At 43.6% G+C, this 17,766-nt stretch overlaps 2 protein-coding genes across 3 annotated transcripts in view; both read left to right on the forward strand.

Annotated features, from left to right (window-relative positions):
• LOC118414413 (transformer-2 protein homolog beta-like) overlaps window positions 1–17,766 on the forward strand; it is a 119,684-nt gene that overhangs the window by 98,470 nt on the left and 3,448 nt on the right. The window lies entirely within an intron of this gene.
• On the forward strand, window positions 3,832–14,780 carry LOC118414411 (ATP-dependent RNA helicase SUPV3L1, mitochondrial-like; the record flags this gene model as incomplete). Its single annotated transcript, XM_035818443.1, is given in 12 exon segments — window positions 3,832–3,939; window positions 4,728–4,842; window positions 5,509–5,677; window positions 6,663–6,774; window positions 7,318–7,487; window positions 8,883–9,029; window positions 9,705–9,832; window positions 10,878–11,097; window positions 11,639–11,719; window positions 12,234–12,410; window positions 13,116–13,264; window positions 13,764–14,780. Coding segments are annotated over 12 exon segments (2,030 nt in total), but the record flags the coding sequence as incomplete, so codon positions are not given.

The following is a 17,766-nucleotide window of genomic DNA, read 5'->3' on the forward strand; positions in this document are numbered from 1 at the left end:
ACTTTTTGGTATTGTAGAAACCTTTCACCAGGGGAAGGGAGTTGACAACAGCAACGACAGATGTTGAGAGCGGTGAAGTAAATCTCCCAACCCCAGATAATCCAACTAACAATGGAAAGGAATCTACTCCCATCTCGGTGGAAGATTACATTGAAAACATTCGTAGGAAAAGTAACATTATTCTGCATAATGTCCCTGAACCAGCAGGCATTAACCGTGAAGATAGACTTACACATGACAGAGAGTTCACACAGAGCATTGCCAGAGAACTGGGTATTGAAAACTTGTCTATTAGGAAGACAACCAGGCTTGGAAGCATAAGCCCAGGCAAAAATCGTCTACTACTGGTTACATTGTATGATACATCAGATAGATACCATCTGTTAAAGGAAGCCAAGCTCCTGAACCACAGTGAACAATATTCCAACATCTTCATAGCACCTGACTTGTCACGCAAAGAAAGAGAAACAAGTCGGAGACAGCGGGAAGAACGACGTCAGAGTAAAACCAACCACATAGGGGGTAACAACACGCATCTTATGTGACAACGTGAAGAGGTTGGGCTGAATATCACACATGACGACAAACAAGATAACACACATGATGGTAATAGTGATAATACACATGATGATATAGGAAATAACGCACATGGCGGGGGACAACCGTGGAAAAGTAAAGCAGGTCCATTAAAAGTGCTGTACACCAACACAGACCAATTCCCAAACAAGAGGGAGGAACTCAGGTTCATGGTGGCCAGTGATCCAGTGGACTTGATCGCCCTGACCGAGGTTATCCCCAAGGCACAGATAAACCCGTTAAAGATGTGTACACTAGATATGGAAGGCTACGAGGCCTTTACAAACTTCAACCCGGATGAAAGAAACCTTGGGAAGAGTGGCACAAGGGGTATTGTCATTTTTGTAAAGAAGTCACTGAACTTGAGTGTACAGGAACTGGACTTTAGTGCAGCCGGATTTCATGAGCAGTTATTTCTGAAATGTGAACTAGGCAACAAAGAATCACTCATTGTGGGGTGTATATATAGAAGCCCAACCTCTGACCCAACAGACAGTACGACCAAATTATGTGAACTTTTGTCAAATGTTTGTAAAGAGAAGGCTAAGCACATGGTAATAATGGGAGACTTTAATCTAAAGGAAATTGACTGGGAAGGGAGGACTACAGTTGATGGCGCACACCCCCATTGCCAGCATTTCCTGGATTGTCTTGATGACAATTTTCTAACCCAGCATGTTGAAGAACCCACCCGACACAGGGTCAACCAGACCCCATCCGTACTTGACTTAATCATCACAAATGAACAGCATACAGTTGGGGAACTGCAGTACCTGCCAGGGCTAGGGAAAGGTGACCACTGCTGTCTGAACTTCGTCATAAACTGCAGTAGGGAGAAACCTCCTAGACCGGAGGCAAGGCGTAATTATAACAAGGGCAATTACCAGAAGGCCAAAGAGGACCTGGGTGGGATTGACTGGGATACTGAGATAAGTCACATGGAGGTCTCTCAGGCATGGACAAGGTTCTGCGAACTACTCAATAAGGTGGTGGATGAGTGTATCCCATTGACTAGAGGAGTCCAAAGACCTAATAAGCTTTACTTGAACAAGCAAGCAATGGAAGTAAAAAACAAGAAAAGGAAGATGTGGTCAAAATGGAAAAGCTCTGGTAGTCTTGCAGACTTCAGAAGGTATGCAGCAGTAAGAAACTCACTTAGAAGTCTAACACGACAGCTGTGCAGTGAATACGAGCACAGGCTGGTGAGGGATCTTAAGGACAATCCCAAAAACTTCTGGAGGTACACGAAGTCCCGTCTCAGTACAAGGCCCAAAATAGGTAGTCTGGTCAAACCAGATGGTTCAATGGCACTGACAGACTTAGACAAAGCGGAGGTCCTAAACAACTTCTTTGCTAGTGTATTCACGGACGAGAATACATCTAGCATACCCAGAGCTAACGCCAAAACAGTGACTTCAGTTCTTGACAATTTCGAGATAAGTAGGGAAACTGTAGAAAGGAAGTTATCAGAACTCAACCCAACAAAGTCAGCTGGACCAGACGGTCTTCACTCAAGACTTCTGAAGGAACTCGCAAGTGAGCTGTCGTACCCAGTATCAGTTATTTTCAAGAAGTCGCTGGAGGCGGGATGCGTACCAGCCGACTGGAAAACAGCACATATAACTCCGATCCACAAGAAGGGTAGCAGACAAGACCCAGGAAACTACAGACCTGTAAGCTTAACCTCCGTGGTTGTCAAGACACTTGAGTCCATCATTAGAGATGTACTCGTCGACCATCTTATGGCAAACGAGTTATTTACAGACGCTCAACATGGGTTCGTACCCAAAAGATCTTGTACCACTCAGCTACTGGTAGTCATGAACGATTGGTCACAGTGTCTAGAGAGGGGGGAACCAGTGGACAGCATCTACTTAGACTTCAAAAAAGCTTTTGATTCAGTTCCCCACAAGAGGTTACTCGTCAAGCTGCACTCATATGGGATAAGGGGCCATACACTTAAGTGGATACAGAACTTTCTCAGCAACAGGAGGCAGAAAGTAGTTATCAATGGAGCGCACTCCTCCTGGCGTAACGTCAAGAGTGGAATCCCGCAGGGAAGTGTTCTGGGTCCTACGTTATTTGTTGTTTTTATAAACGACCTGCCGGAGGTTGTGACCAGTGCAGTGAAGATCTTTGCTGACGATAGCAAAATCTACAGACCGATCCTATGCAAGGAGGATCAGGAAGCGCTTCAGCGTGACCTCCAAGCTGTGGAAAAGTGGTCGGAGGTGTGGCAACTCCCCTTCAACGCTGGGAAATGCAAAGTACTCCACTTGGGAAGAGGCAACCAAAGAGCAGAGTACAGACTGGGTGGGCTAATTCTGGAAGAAACCAAAGTCGAGAAAGACCTCGGGGTGTCTGTCGACGAGCAGTTAAAGTTCCACGTTAACACCACAGTCTCAGCGCAAAAGGCAAACCAAATATTAGGCTTGGTAAAAAGAACCTTCAGTAACTTGGATGAAGTAACAGTGCCCCTCCTCTACAAATCGATGGTTCGCCCCCATTTAGAGTATGCGAACGCTGTTTGGGGGCCGCATTTCAAAGTCGACCAGAACACTGTGGAAAAAGTACAACGTAGAGCAACAAGGCTGGTCCCAACACTCAAGTCCTTTCCGTATAGTGTTAGGCTGGAGAGTTTGAAGCTACCATCACTCCACTATAGAAGAGCCAGAGGGGATATGATACAAGTCTTTAAGTTCCTCACAGGAAGGGAGAGGGTTAGTGCACAGAGTTTCTTCACCGAGAGTCAACATCAGTCAACTAGAGGGCATCGCTTCAAACTTACGGTGCCACTGGCAAAGTCCTTGGTACGTCGCCAGTCGTTTGCGGTTCGAGTAGTACAAAATTGGAACTCGCTGCCGGCTGAGGTCGTAGAGGCAGAGTCTGTTAACGCGTTTAAAACGAGGTTGGACTTATGTTGGAGTAAGAAGAGATACCACGATCGTCAGGAGGGTGACTACACAGGCGCAGCCTACTTCACCTAGACATCATCAAGGTATCATCAAGGTATCAAAAGGGCTTCTGGAAAAATCTGGGCTGTATATCAGGCAAGGCTACCAGGCCAGGTTACCAGGCTATCAGACCAGGCCACCCTTTCTGGAATCCATGGGCATTCATGGGGGGTTTGTCTCTAATCAAATTACCATGAGAAAATGGCAATCCCAGCTGTACATAGCCTGGTTGTATACTTAGCTTTTTCTGTAAACCCCCTGTGACTGTCTAACTTGTTAGCTTGTTTGTTCCACCTTGCAGATCACCTGTTTCACCAAGGGTTCTTAAGCTTCAGAAAATGGATTGTTGAGTCCGACGTCCTTCCTCCCGAGGTTCACATCATGTTGTCCGATATTCTACGAGGGTCAGGTAGGTTTCTGCAAGGAGCTTTTATCAAAGCAACTTAATTTGGTCTTTGTTTTTGTTTTGTACCACAGCAAGCCTAAGGCATAACACGCCAGTTTTGTACAGTAATTACAAGCTACATAAGACTGCACTGTTAGGTTTGATTCATTCACAAGTGTAGTGGGTTCTTTAACTTGTGCAAGGCATGTGTCTTCCTAAACATGGGACAAGGTTCTCTGGCTTCACATCCTATCTGAGAGGAGAACTTCAAGTTTAAAACATTGGGATTGATATTCTTACAATTTTTTGTTTTAAGACACCAAATTTTCAAACTTCTGGGGCATTTCACATTGAAATGTATTTTATCTTAGCTGGGTATGACATAAGCGAAATACACAGTGTATTCCGCATCACCCACAGTCCCAGCCCTCTTGCTGGCTGTACCTTGGGTCGAACGGAATACACTGTGTTGTATTTAACATTTCTATCATACCTGGGCTGTATTTACGATTGATATCTTTGTTCCAACTGGTTTGTATACAGTATGGCCCGGGGCAACGATTGCAACTGGTGTGTGCTGCTGTCGAAAATTTGTATAGCTGTTCGACTGTTTGCCCAGTTCTTTTCCTTGGGTTGGCAATAATAAAATATAACAAGAGATATTCCTTATTGCCCTTGTTCCGGGCCCTTCAGCGGGCTGGATTGCTCTCCGGCCTTCATGCCATCCTACCTGCGGTCGGGCCGTACCTCGGGCAATACAGAATATTGTATTCTATTTGTATACCATCCCTATTTTCTATCTCTATCTCTAGGCCATGTGGATGACATCTTCCCCTACTTCATGCAGCACTGTAAACAGATCTTCCCCATGTTGGACTGCATGGACGATCTCCGCAAGATCAGCGACTCCAGGGACCCAGCCAGCTGGTCAGTCACATAACGTTCTACGCAAGGTTATGCTAGTTTAAAGTCAAAATTGCAGAAAATGTTGTTAAACAGAAAACTTACACGCAGAAGCAAAGTATCTCAGTGGACTGTGGTATGTTGGCAACTGACACCGCTACTAGTAATGTACGCTGAACAGATTATTCGGCACTGGCAACTGGGCCGCCAAAAACCATCAATGTGTCTCCAGAAATGACGACTTTTTTTAGATATTGAAAATAAATGCGCTAAAATGTAGACTAATGCAGTACCAAAGTGCAGTTAGATGTCTGCTTAACCCATTGAAAAAAAAACTTATTAGGTTTGTAACAAAACTTCAAATACAATATTCAAATTCAAATACGATAATTAGGAGTTAGTGAATTGATGTGTTCAACTAGTTTTTTTTTTTTCAATTCTAGTTAACCATACTTGTATTGAATTGTTCTGCTTGTTCAATCTAGTGACACTGAAGAAGAGTGATGGCAGCATAATCTTCAGTTAGTTGAAGGCGGCTGCCTCAATCGAAAGAAGAAGATGTCTCTCAAAACGTCTTGAAATAAATCTCTGTCTTTTATCCAGTTGTAGAGATTGAATTGTATTTGAATAATGGTGTTGTTTACCGGGATCTCTAACCTTCAATGTTTTGCTTGTTGCCTAATAACTCAGGTACTCTGAGGCGCGTGCCATACACAGGAAGATAGTGTTCCATGCGGGTCCCACGAACAGTGGAAAGACGTACCACGCGTTGGAGAGGTTCTCACAGGCCAAGTCTGGGATCTACTGTGGACCCCTCAAACTACTGGCCAACGAGGTGCACCAAAAAACAAACGACAGGGTAGGGCTCTGAAAAATAATATGTATTTCGTAATCTTCTTCTATATTTTGAACTTTTTTAATGCATCGTATTGTATTCTGATATAGTTAACAAATTTCAATATCATTTTTTTTTTAATGTTCGGTTGTAAAGTTTCACAAGCAAAGTTGTCAACTAAATACATGCATGTTGACCTTATACTTATGGTTGTGGTTTAAAGGAAGGCATAGTGAGATTGTATTGAACTTTACATAATCAGTGCTGTGGATGCTTGTAAGAAGGTCTGCATGCCTCTTTTTGTGAGCTATAGCTAGATTTTTTAGTTCACTTTCTAGCCACCCATTCTAGATCAATTGTACCATTGGTGGGAAAAACATTAAAGATAATCAAAATAGGCCTAAAGAAACGCCAAGTCTTATGGAATAATTTTACTTTCAAGATTTGCTCAGCCATACCTCCTGGCCACTTTAAAGGCTGTTGGTAAATTCGTCATGAAGCTTAATTTGTCACTTTATGTTATTATTCAGAAATATTATTGACAATTCTATGTATCGCTTAATTAGTCTGTAACAGCCTAGTCTTTGAAATACTGTAAATGCAGAAATGTTCGCGGTGGATTAATGTTCGCCGTTTTTGCGTTGACCACTTCACCACGAACTTAAAACCACCGCGAACATTTTTCTATTATGGTATGAGACTGCAGTCTATAGTGTTGCCGCAAACTTAAAACCCCCGCGAAAAGTCCTTTTTCCCGTTACCGCGAAATTAAATCCCCGCAAATTTAAATGCATTTACAGTACCAATAGAGATCCCTAAATCTATAATATTATTGATACTTGTATCATACATATAGGAATGTGCATCAATTTACTATTTTAAAAGTGTTCACAAATTTCCTTAATTTACTGTTTAAGGTTGCCAGCCCTTCAAATTCTAACATTACCATTAATTAAGTATTACCATTAAGTCCTAGAGTTACAGAAAGTATGTTGGCTGGCCTCTGCAGGGGGTCCCTTGTGATCTGGTGACAGGAGAAGAGAGGGTGTACGCGCGGGAAGACGGACAGCCCTCCGGTCACGTGTCCTGTACTGTTGAGATGACCAACATCCACCAGCCATGTAAGGAGAAACTCAATGGTCCTTTTACGTACAACAGGTTTACACACAGAACAAGCATTAAGCAGCCTTAGCCTGTAGCTAACTCAAAGGTTATCCAGCTGCAGTATTCATTGTTAAATGTCATTTACAAATTCTCCACATCATTTAGTCAAGTGCCTGATTGCCCAAAAGTCACAACAGAATGTCCGGTTGTGTTGTTGTTTGTAGCCTAGTTTTACCACTTAAGGTACTAAATCTAGCCCATTGTGCATCTATCAGGGCTGTCTCCATCTTTAGATTTTTCTATCCCACTTATTGGGAAATGCTTTTTTGGTTTTGTCGTAAGCTTAGGAAAGAATGTTTTTATTAATTTCAGGTCTTAAAGTTCAGACTTGTTGGAAAGACAGACAAAATTTTTTTCCAGCCCATGAAGCAAATTTCTGTCCCTTCATCAATTTCTGTCCCAGTAGGAAGGGACAGGTCCTGGAGTTTGGCATAGATCTATCCTAAGCATTTCCGTCATCCTTGATTTACTGTATGCCTAACGAGTATGTTGTGTTACAGATGAGGTGGCAGTGGTGGACGAGATCCAGATGATAAAGGACCCCCAGCGAGGGTGGGCGTGGACCCGCGCCCTGCTGGGTCTGTGTGCCGAGGAGATCCACCTGTGTGGGGAGCCTGCAGCCATCGATCTGGTCACAGAGATGATGCTGTCTACAGGGGAGGAGTTGGAGGTACAGTAATGGTCATTACTATTATTATTATTGGTGGAGCCTGCAGCCATCGATCTGGTCACAGAGTTGATGCTGTCTACAGGGGAGGAGTTGGAGGTACAGTAATGGTCATTACTATTATTATTATTGGTGGAGCCTGCAGCCATCGATCTGGTCACAGAGTTGATGCTGTCTACAGGGGAGGAGGTGGAGGTACACTAATGGTCATTACTATTATTATTATTGGTGGAGCCTGCAGCCATCGATCTGGTCACAGAGTTGATGCTGTCTACAGGGGAGGAGGTGGAGGTACACTAATGGTCATTACTATTATTATTGGTGGAGCCTGCAGCCATCGATCTGGTCACAGAGTTGATGCTGTCTACAGGGGAGGAGGTGGAGGTACACTAATGGTCATTACTATTATTATTATTGGTGGAGCCTGCAGCCATCGATCTGGTCACAGAGTTGATGCTGTCTACAGGGGAGGAGGTGGAGGTACAGTAATGGTCATTACTATTATTATTGGTGGAGCCTGCAGCCATCGATCTGGTCACAGAGTTGATGCTGTCTACAGGGGAGGAGGTGGAGGTAATGGTCAGTACTATTATTATTGGTGGAGCCTGCAGCCATCGATCTGGTCACAGAGCTGATGCTGTCTACAGGAGAGGAGGTGGAGGTAATGGTCATTACTATTATTATTATTGGTGGAGCCTGCAGCCATCGATCTGGTCACAGAGTTGATGCTGTCTACAGGGGAGGAGGTGGAGGTACAGTAATGGTCATTACTATTATTATTGGTGGAGCCTGCAGCCATCGATCTGGTCACAGAGTTGATGCTGTCTACAGGGGAGGAGGTGGAGGTACACTAATGGTCATTACTATTATTATTATTGGTGGAGCCTGCAGCCATCGATCTGGTCACAGAGTTGATGCTGTCTACAGGGGAGGAGGTGGAGGTACAGTAATGGTCATTACTATTATTATTGGTGGAGCCTGCAGCCATCGATCTGGTCACAGAGTTGATGCTGTCTACAGGGGAGGAGGTGGAGGTAATGGGCATGTACTAACAATATCATTACTAAGGTTCCATATCTTAGTGCTAGAATCTGTACAGAGTTTTTGGTTTGTTTGTTAGCGGCCCTGCCTCTGGAACTAGAAGTCGTGAGCTCTATCCTTGTTGTATCACTTACTCGTCATCCCTAGGATAAGAAGTCAGTCTGTGGTCCACTGTACATTGTAAATTGGAGGATTTCCCCTGTACAATGAACCTGTAAATACATAGCGTACCTACCGTCTGTCTTTTCTGTCACGATCAGTGGAAGAATTAGCTCTTCAGTGAGCTAAATTAGAACGATATATCACTTTCTCCTTTTTGTCACAGCCTCCTTGTATATTGTTCTTCCCATCTTCTAGGTCAGAAGATACAAAAGGCTGACAGGTCTGACCTACCTGAAGGAGCCGCTGGGTTCCTTAAACAACCTGAGACCAGGGGACGCCATCGTCTGCTTCAGCAAGGCAGACATCTTCCAGCTGAGCAGGCAGATAGAGGCCATGGGGAAGGTAGGTCATGGGCAATTTCAGTCATCTCTACAATGATTATTGTTCTTGAATACACATATGATGTACACAATGTAAAATGATTCTTACAAAAGATAAACCTTGTAACATCTGGATTCTACCTAAAGCACAAAATAGACACCATAAACCTATGACAAGAATGGAAGTGACAAAACATGGTACAAATGTAGCACAGCCAACAAACCATTCATTCCTGTATTCAAGAAGTGCACAGGTGTATCGGAAGAGACACTAGTGTGGCACACTTGTATCACTTACCAAGTTGGTAACCACACCCATGGCTTCTATATTGGTGCCACTTTTACAACTATCCAACTAGTTTCACTTCTACACCAGGTCCTACAGTCATGGCTACCTCGCTAGTGTCACTTTTTTAGTACAATCAATACTTTCTCATCAAGTTGACCATCTCTGACGAAGAAATATGTTCCTGTTTTTTTTAAAACAAAAATCAAGCAAAAATTGATAAGTGTGCTGACGTCATCCATGAAATTTACTTGCTGTGGCCTTATATTTAGCTACATATCCCTAGTGAGCAGGGATATGCTTAAAACAAACATTCTTTTTTTGTTTTCTTGGTTTTGTTGTCAGAGTAACTGTTGTTGTATCATGTCTTGGAGTGATCGTCTGAATGCCTCCATGCTATTACCATTTCAGGAGTGTGCAGTTATATACGGCAGCCTCCCCCCAGGAACTAAACTAGCCCAGGCTAAGAAGTTCAACAACCCTGATGACCCCTGCAAGATTCTGGTGGCTACAGATGCTATAGGCATGGGCATCAACTTGTGAGTTCTTCATGAGCTATTATCATTTTCCAGCAACCTTCCCCTCTTTTATCAGATTCTCTCACCATTTATAGTGGGCATTCTCCTAAACAGAGCTTAGGCGAGGCTCTTCTAAAATGGGCTGAGGTTTATGTTTTTGTGGGTTTGACCTCTAACCAGCTGTCATCCAATCAGCCAATTGGCTTTACCTAAAGAAAACATTAAGGCAATGCTCTGATTGGCTGACAGCTTCTTGGACTCCATGACCACAAAAGAGCCTCCCAAGTTATATTGTATCATAGGAAAGAAAATAGTATGCTTAAGCTATAAACTGGTAACTTTTAATATACGTTGTATGATTGTCATGCAAATTTGATGTCATAGGATTTTTAAGCAGACCATTACAGAACCAAACACCAACAAGGATCTAATATGTTGTATGACAGCCATGTGTGTAGCAAGACAGTTAAACTTTGCAGAACACATGCTTGGCTTATTTAAAATTGTACTCCTAGCGGCAGGCCCTACAGTTAACCGCCACCTAGCAGGGGAGGGGTTCATTAACCCCAGCCAGTGAGAGATTGTGTAAACACAGGCTAATGCCTGGCTGTTAAAAAGAAATAACAGTTTTTAATGGTACGATGATCACATGAAGTATGTGATTGCGCCCTGACACAGGGCTCTAGCCAGCTCGAATTTTTTTTCCGTCAGCCAATTCCCATTTTCACAAAAACCGCGAAAAGACTATTCCACGAGCTAGAAACACTGAACTAAGACCTTGAAAAATGGGTTTTTAATGACATTATCGTATGCAAAAGGGCGCAGACACACTTTGTCAACAATAATAACAATAGCAAAACAAACAGTGTGTGGCTTTTGCAGCCTTGGATGGCGTCCCCAAGCCGCCTGTAGCTTCCACCAAGGATTTTTGTCTGTCAAGGTTGACGGATTGCTTTAAAAAATTTTCCGCCACACGCAGCAAATTTCCGTCAATTGACGGAAAAACGGACGCTGGCTAGACCACTGCCCTGACACGTCTTCTTGTGTGTTCCCTTCTTTTATTAAGGAGCATCAAGCGAGTCATCTTCAACTCCCTGATCAAGCCCACCCTGAATGAGAAGGGAGAGAAGGAGATGGACAACCTGAGCACGTCGCAGGCCCTGCAGATCGGGGGGCGGGCGGGAAGGTTTGGCACACACTTCCAGGACGGGGAGGTCACCACCATGCACAAGGAGGACCTACAGACGCTTCACGACATCGTCCAACAACCGGTAGAACCTATCGAGGTAAACTGTCAATATTAGTAGAATTTGAACAATACAAATGAGTGGATATATATAGAATACAACACGGTGTATTCCGTATCACCCAAGGTGTCAGCCCGACCGCGGGTCAGATCGCCCGACGGCCGAAGCCGGAGGGTGATCCGACCTGCGGGAGGGCTGATCATGAGACCAAGGGTGATGCGGAATACACCGTGTTGTATTTTATTTATGTCATACCCATCTGAGAAAACCCATGTTTTGATGCGAAATGCGCCAGAAGTTGAACAAATTTGGTGCCCTCGAATAATAAGTGTTGCAACAGCAATGTTCCAACGTCCGAATCAGGTATTCAAATTGTATTCGGCCCTCTCGAAACAGTTTGATTTATTCGAATGGCGCCTGTGTGATACGCCTTTCAAACCTGTGCGATACGGAAATGTACGTCCCGGTCCGGAACACCCGTATCGAACGTTTTCGCGTCACAGGTATGACATAATGAAGTTTACATAACCTGTAAAGAATTACCTGATTAATGATGACAATTGTCAACATTCTCTTACAGGCTGCTGGACTCCACCCAACTGCTGAACAGGTGGAGATGTTTGCGTACCAGCTACCTGATGCCAGCATGTCCAACCTCATTGTAAGTATGGTCTTCTGAGTCCGGACTATTTCATGTGTCAGAATAGAAGTAGCCACAGTTTTTAACCTCCTTTAGTACTCATTCCCTTGAAATACATAATTTTTTAATAAACACACAACTGTAATCAATGTATGCGTAGGGTGTTGTCTAAGTCAAACATTGCCCTACGGCTTATACTAATAAAGTTGCAAGTTGGAGTCTGTGTTCGGTGTGTGTCCCCAATGAAGTACAATGGCAGAAAGTGAGTTGGAAGATGACCACAAAGGTCAGACTCGGACTGGGAAGAATTCAAAGTACAGGTCAGAGTTAATAGAAATAGTTGTTAATCAGACTTGACAGTCATGGACATTGGAATAGGCCAGTGCTAATTTGTGTAAAGGTAATTGTTTTTTGGTCTGTTCGTGATCTTGCAGCTATATATTTCCATATAGTAGATGTTGAAGAGTACTGTGAAGAGACAAAAATCATGATTCATTGTTTTGTCTTTTAATACATTCAACTTTTCCATCCCTAGGACATTTTCATCAACCTGGCACAGGTGGACTCCCGATACTTTGTGTGCAACATCGAGGACTTCAAGTTCCTGGCAGACATGATCCAGCACATCCCGCTGAACCTGAGAGCTCGCTATGTCTTCTGCTGCGCCCCTATCAACAAGAAACAACCCTTCCTCTGTACATCCTTCCTCAAGGTACACTACAAGTAATTACACAACAGTTTAAAGACAGTGCTCGTTTAACATGACTTTTTTTGTACCATCTAGAGAAGGTAATTTTGTATTTCTAATTGCAGCCCTGAAAAAATTAGGTTTGGTAGGTTGGGGATCCCCCCCCCCCTTTTTCCTCTGACAATTCACTTTCCAGAAAATAAATATGGTGAGTGCTCAAGGTCATTACGCATTCTGCTGCTCAAAGCCTCTTTGGCATATTCACAACGTACCTTTTAAAGACTCTGACTGCTAAACCAGGTTTCCATTTTTGTGGGTTTGACCTCTAACCAGCTGTCAGCCAATCAGAGAGTCACCGAAATTATGTCAATTCTCTGATTGGCTGACTGCTAGTTAGAGGCCATGCCCAGAACAGTGGAAAACTCAGCCCGGTTAAACAGAGCCTCTCCTGTTGTATAGGTTGTAGGCGAGGCTCTACATAGGAGAATGCCACAGAATACATAATGATTGACAAAACCAATGAAGTGGTATGTCAATGAAGGTTAGACATCCAGGTATCCAAGATAGGCCAAATACAAATGTAGCAGTAACTCGAGCAACTGGACATGATTTTGAATACAGAGGGAGGAAAAGAGATTATAATGCTGTGATACAACATTTCCTACTTATCCCCAGTAAGCAATAGTGGTTACTTATTGAACTCATCATGCCATATTTGTGTCCCTCCAGTTTGCCCGTCAGTTCAGCCGCGGGGAGCCCATCACGTTTGACTGGGTGTGTCGCCTGATTGGTTGGCCCGTTGCCATGCCCAGGACCATTCGAGAGCTGATGTACCTGGAGTCCATACATGATGTCCTGGATGTGTACCTGTGGCTCAGGTAACAATGTACACAATTCTAAAGCCTGTACCTGGTCCAGCACCTGTAAAATTATTTAGGTACAGGTCTGGACCTTAACATCCGATGTATAAGGCTAGTGTAAAAGATGAATCCCAAATCAGTGATGACAATTTTGAAAATCTTGTAGTTAAATTAAGAAAACTTGAAAAAAAATTGTTCTGAGATTCAAATATGTATGTCCTCATACAAAGATGAATATATATAATATATAAAAAGACAGTTGACTACTAAATGTATAAATTAAAGTTCATCAAAGTTTTTAAGACACAGGTACAGAAACTTGTACCTAAACATGTGCACTACCAAAATTTTTAAATTTCTTTGACGTATGGGGAGGGGGATTTCAGAGATTTCTCAACAAGTTTCATACATTGTTTTTTTGTGTATGTTACGTCTCGTGATTTACTGGTTGTGTGAAACCAAGATTGTCACTACAGTAATAAACATTTCTAAAAATCCTTCTCTCTCTGTCCCCTAGCTACCGTTTCATGGACATGTTCCCAGACGGGGGACTCATCCGAATGATCCAGCGCGAACTGGACCTACTCATCCAGGAATCTGTGTACAGAATCACCAGACTCATCCGGCAGAGCGAATCACAGACGTCTAGCGGCACGTCCGTCAGCGAAGACGAGATTCCGCGTACGAGGAGGCCGAAGGGACACATGTCGGGGATCCCAAAATTCGACGAAATGGTGGAGGGTGTAAAGGTTTCGCCAGCAAAACACGGAGCAACAAAAACAATAGAGGGTGATTCGGAGACTGAAGAAAGGGGACATAAACATCGCTTGAGTGACAAACTTGTTCAGGAGGGCGTGATTACGCAAAGTATGCTGGATAAGTTACGGAAAGAGTGGGAGAGACAGTCGGACAGCGATGGCAATTTGAACAACAAAACAAGGAAAAAAAGAGGTCGAAAGAGCAAATATTAGAACCACAGCCAAGCTTATTAGTGTTTATGTTGTTTTTTTCTTCAGGTTTTCATAATTATAACATTTATCACTGTGACAGACTTTGTACTGGCACCTGCTTTTTCCTCCAGTAGTTAAAACATATAATAAAGATGTGCTTCTCAATCTCTTTTTTATGAGCAGACTGCAATAATTATATATCAATTAAATATGTACATGTACATAGCGCAAACAGGTTGCAATTTTGGCCATAATAGAACAAATGCATTGCTGGATTTTGAACTAAAGAGCAGTGCACAACTGGAGGTTCCAGGTATGAACACTTGGATCACTTTATGAGACCAAAAGATATCTGCCACTCAAAATCATGACATTTTCTGGAACAAAGAACATCTACAGTTCCCGACACAGTTGCCAATTGGAACACATTGTGCTAGACTGCGAAATTTTACCTTTCACTTCCCAAATATGGTTTTGTAAGATTATCTTACTATCAACTTGTATCAAGGGACTTTCTAGATGATGGTCATTATAAAAAAGTTCAGAATTTCTAAAATATGTTGGTTTGTATTCATTATCACTAACTTACCGTTTTATGTTTCATTCCAATGTCAATGAGGGTCACACAGGTGTACGGTTAGATATGAGCGAGCACTGTGTGTCTTGTTCTTAGGTGAGACCGCGAAATTCGTTCATAGGTTGAGTAAGTTATTCAGCCCTTGTTTTATTTTAGATATCGCCCGACGTGACCTCGTCGATAACCTTAAGCTTGTGGGTGGAAGTGTCGATTGTTTTCTAGCCAGGATGCCTGAACCCAGCCCACAATAGGGGTGGGGGTAGGGGTAAACTTTCCTTGGGGGTATGTTGGCCCTAGAGAAAAGGAGCTGGCCTGTGTAGACCCTGGACTGGGCCAGAGCCTTGACTTGTAAAAGTTACCATTTGTTCAGGTGTTAAGATCGCTCATAATAAAGGTTAGTTATGAAACACCCTGGAACAACAAATCTTGCAGACTTAATTGCTCCAGGGTGTTGCAAGCGCCATGCAGGGTCATCAAGCAGTACAACACATACTTACACACCCAAGTTTGATTTGCATACCAGTACTTGTTGCACAGGATTTTTGGTCTTGGGCGTGTTTGTCCATTTTGCCAGCAGCCAAGTCTAAGTGCATGTTGGGTTTACCTGTCGCGGAGAACGTGTAGAGTTAATCGACCTTTTTCTTTGGGTTCTCAGTATCTCAGTTTAAAAGTTTGTAAAATGAGTGCAGAGAAGGTGATCTATGGTCCTGTCGGGCCGGGAACGCCTCGTAGCGGTGAGCATGCCTGCGGTTCCCGGGTGAGTCTACTGGGCGTGCTCGCGATCGGGGTGGTCGCGGTCTTCACCGCCGCCGTGGCGCTGGCGCTGGTCCTGAACAACATGAGCCAGCAAATGGCGAGGGATCACGAGAAGATCATGATCCTCGAGGCAAGCGCCGAGCGGGATCAACAAGAGATCCAAAGCCTGAAGATGGCGGCAAAGCGAGATCTCGAAGAGGGTGCGACCTTCAAAATGAGGGCCGAAGAAGACCGTCGGGAAACACTGGTTCTGATGGAAAAAATCGCCATGTTGGAAGCACCGATCCACGATGTAAGTACTTGTGTATAATTGTACGCAGTTGATGCCGTACACAAGCTGGATAAGAAAAATTCATAGCCATCTCTGTAAATCATTTCTGTTCAAATTAACTTAACTTAACCAAGCATGCTGGCTGTATTAATGTGGGGCTTCGCGACAACGCCCCCTTTTCTGTCAATCATAGAAAAGGTTGTGCTCCACTTTGAAGTCGTCTGCGTAGACGTAGTGAAAGAAAAACATATGTTTGTCATATCTCTCTCTCTGTGTGTGTGTGTGTTAGATAAAAAGAGGTCCCCATGTAGAACTGTCCCCCGTAGAAAGTGCCCCATTGCAGAAATGTTCCTCGTAAAAATCATCCCCCATGCAGAAATGTCCCCGCGAAAAAGTTCTCCCCCCTGCAGAAATGTCCCCGCGAAAAAGTTCTCCCCCCTGCAGAAATGTCCCCGCGAAAAAGTTCTCCCCCCTGCAGAAATGTCCCCGCGAAAAAGTTTTCCCCCTGCAGAAATGTCCCCCATGAAAAAGTATCCCCGTGTGTCAGTGCGATGTCAAGGAGCTGGCCTGTGTAGACCATGGACAGGGCCAGAGCCTTGACTTGTAAAAATTACCATTTGTTCAGGTGTTAAGATCGCTCATAATAAATGTTAGTTATGAAACACCCTGGAACAACAAATCTTGCAGACTTAACTGCTCCATGGTGTTGCAAGCGCCATGCAGGGTCATCAAGCAGTACAATACATACTTACACACCCAAGTTTGATTTGCATACCAGTACTTGTTGCACAGGATTTTTGGTCTTGGGCGTGTTTGTCCAATTTGCCAACAGCCAAGTCTAAGTGCATGTTGGGTTTACCTGTCACGGAGAACGTGTACTACTTTGTGTTAGATTAAAAAAAAACTTACTATCGAATCGTCAACCTCACGTTAAGTACCGACAAGTCGTGTCTGACTGGGAAACGCTTACTTGTGGCGTACCGCAAGGAACCAAGTTGGGTCCCCTTGTGTTTCTCGCGCTCATAAATGACGCGTCAACGGTGAGTGAAGACTCAGCCGAGACTTGGAAGTATGTTGATGACGTGTCTTTGTCGGAGGCAAGGCACGTTACACATGACTCCACGGTGCAAACTGACGTGGATAATCTCGTTTATTGGACAGAAGCCAACTACATGCAACTGAACCCCATCCAAGTGCATAGTACTGCTAATATGCTTTATGCGAAACCCTCCTCCCCCACATGTAGTGACTGGTAAGTCAACAACACTTGAAGAAGTTGAATTCGCGAAGATCCTAGGGGTGATCATACAAGCTAACCTTAAGTGGGACATCCACGTCAACATGATGGTCAGCAAAGGCAGCCGCAGGCTGTACCTGTTACGGGTATTAAAGAGACATGGTCTAAACTCTAGTGACTTGACATCAGTGTTCTGTGGATTTATACGACCAATCTTAGATAGAATACTTGTGCCCAGTCTAGGGCCATAGAGAACGTACAAAAAAGAGCTTGCCGCATAATTCTTGGTTCCACCTTTGCTAGTTACGAAATGGCTCTAGCTATAGACCAATTGTCTTTTCCGTCTCTGTGCAACAGACGACACGAACTCTGTACAAAGTTTGGTACCTCTTTCCTGAGCTCTTCGTCTTTCTCAAAATGGCTACCGCCAAACCGTGTGAGCCTACATGGCAGAAACCTCAGGTCCAAACACCAGCAGATAACACAATTCCACTGTAGAACTGCTAGGTATAGGAAGAATATACTACCTTACCTTGTCGACTTGCTCAACAGTTCAAAGTGCTAGAGGTATGAATACGTTTTGAATGTATACACAGTTATTTTAAAAGGAATTATTGTTATGTTTTATAATGTTTTGAATCCTGCACTTCTATTGCTTCTCATTTTAATGGTAACGTGTGTAAAGCATACTGCAATTCAGCCGAAAGAAATAGAGGCTGCCATTGTATG

The sequence above is a fragment of the Branchiostoma floridae genome, chromosome 4, assembly GCF_000003815.2.
Source record: "Branchiostoma floridae strain S238N-H82 chromosome 4, Bfl_VNyyK, whole genome shotgun sequence".
NCBI lineage: Eukaryota > Metazoa > Chordata > Leptocardii > Amphioxiformes > Branchiostomatidae > Branchiostoma > Branchiostoma floridae.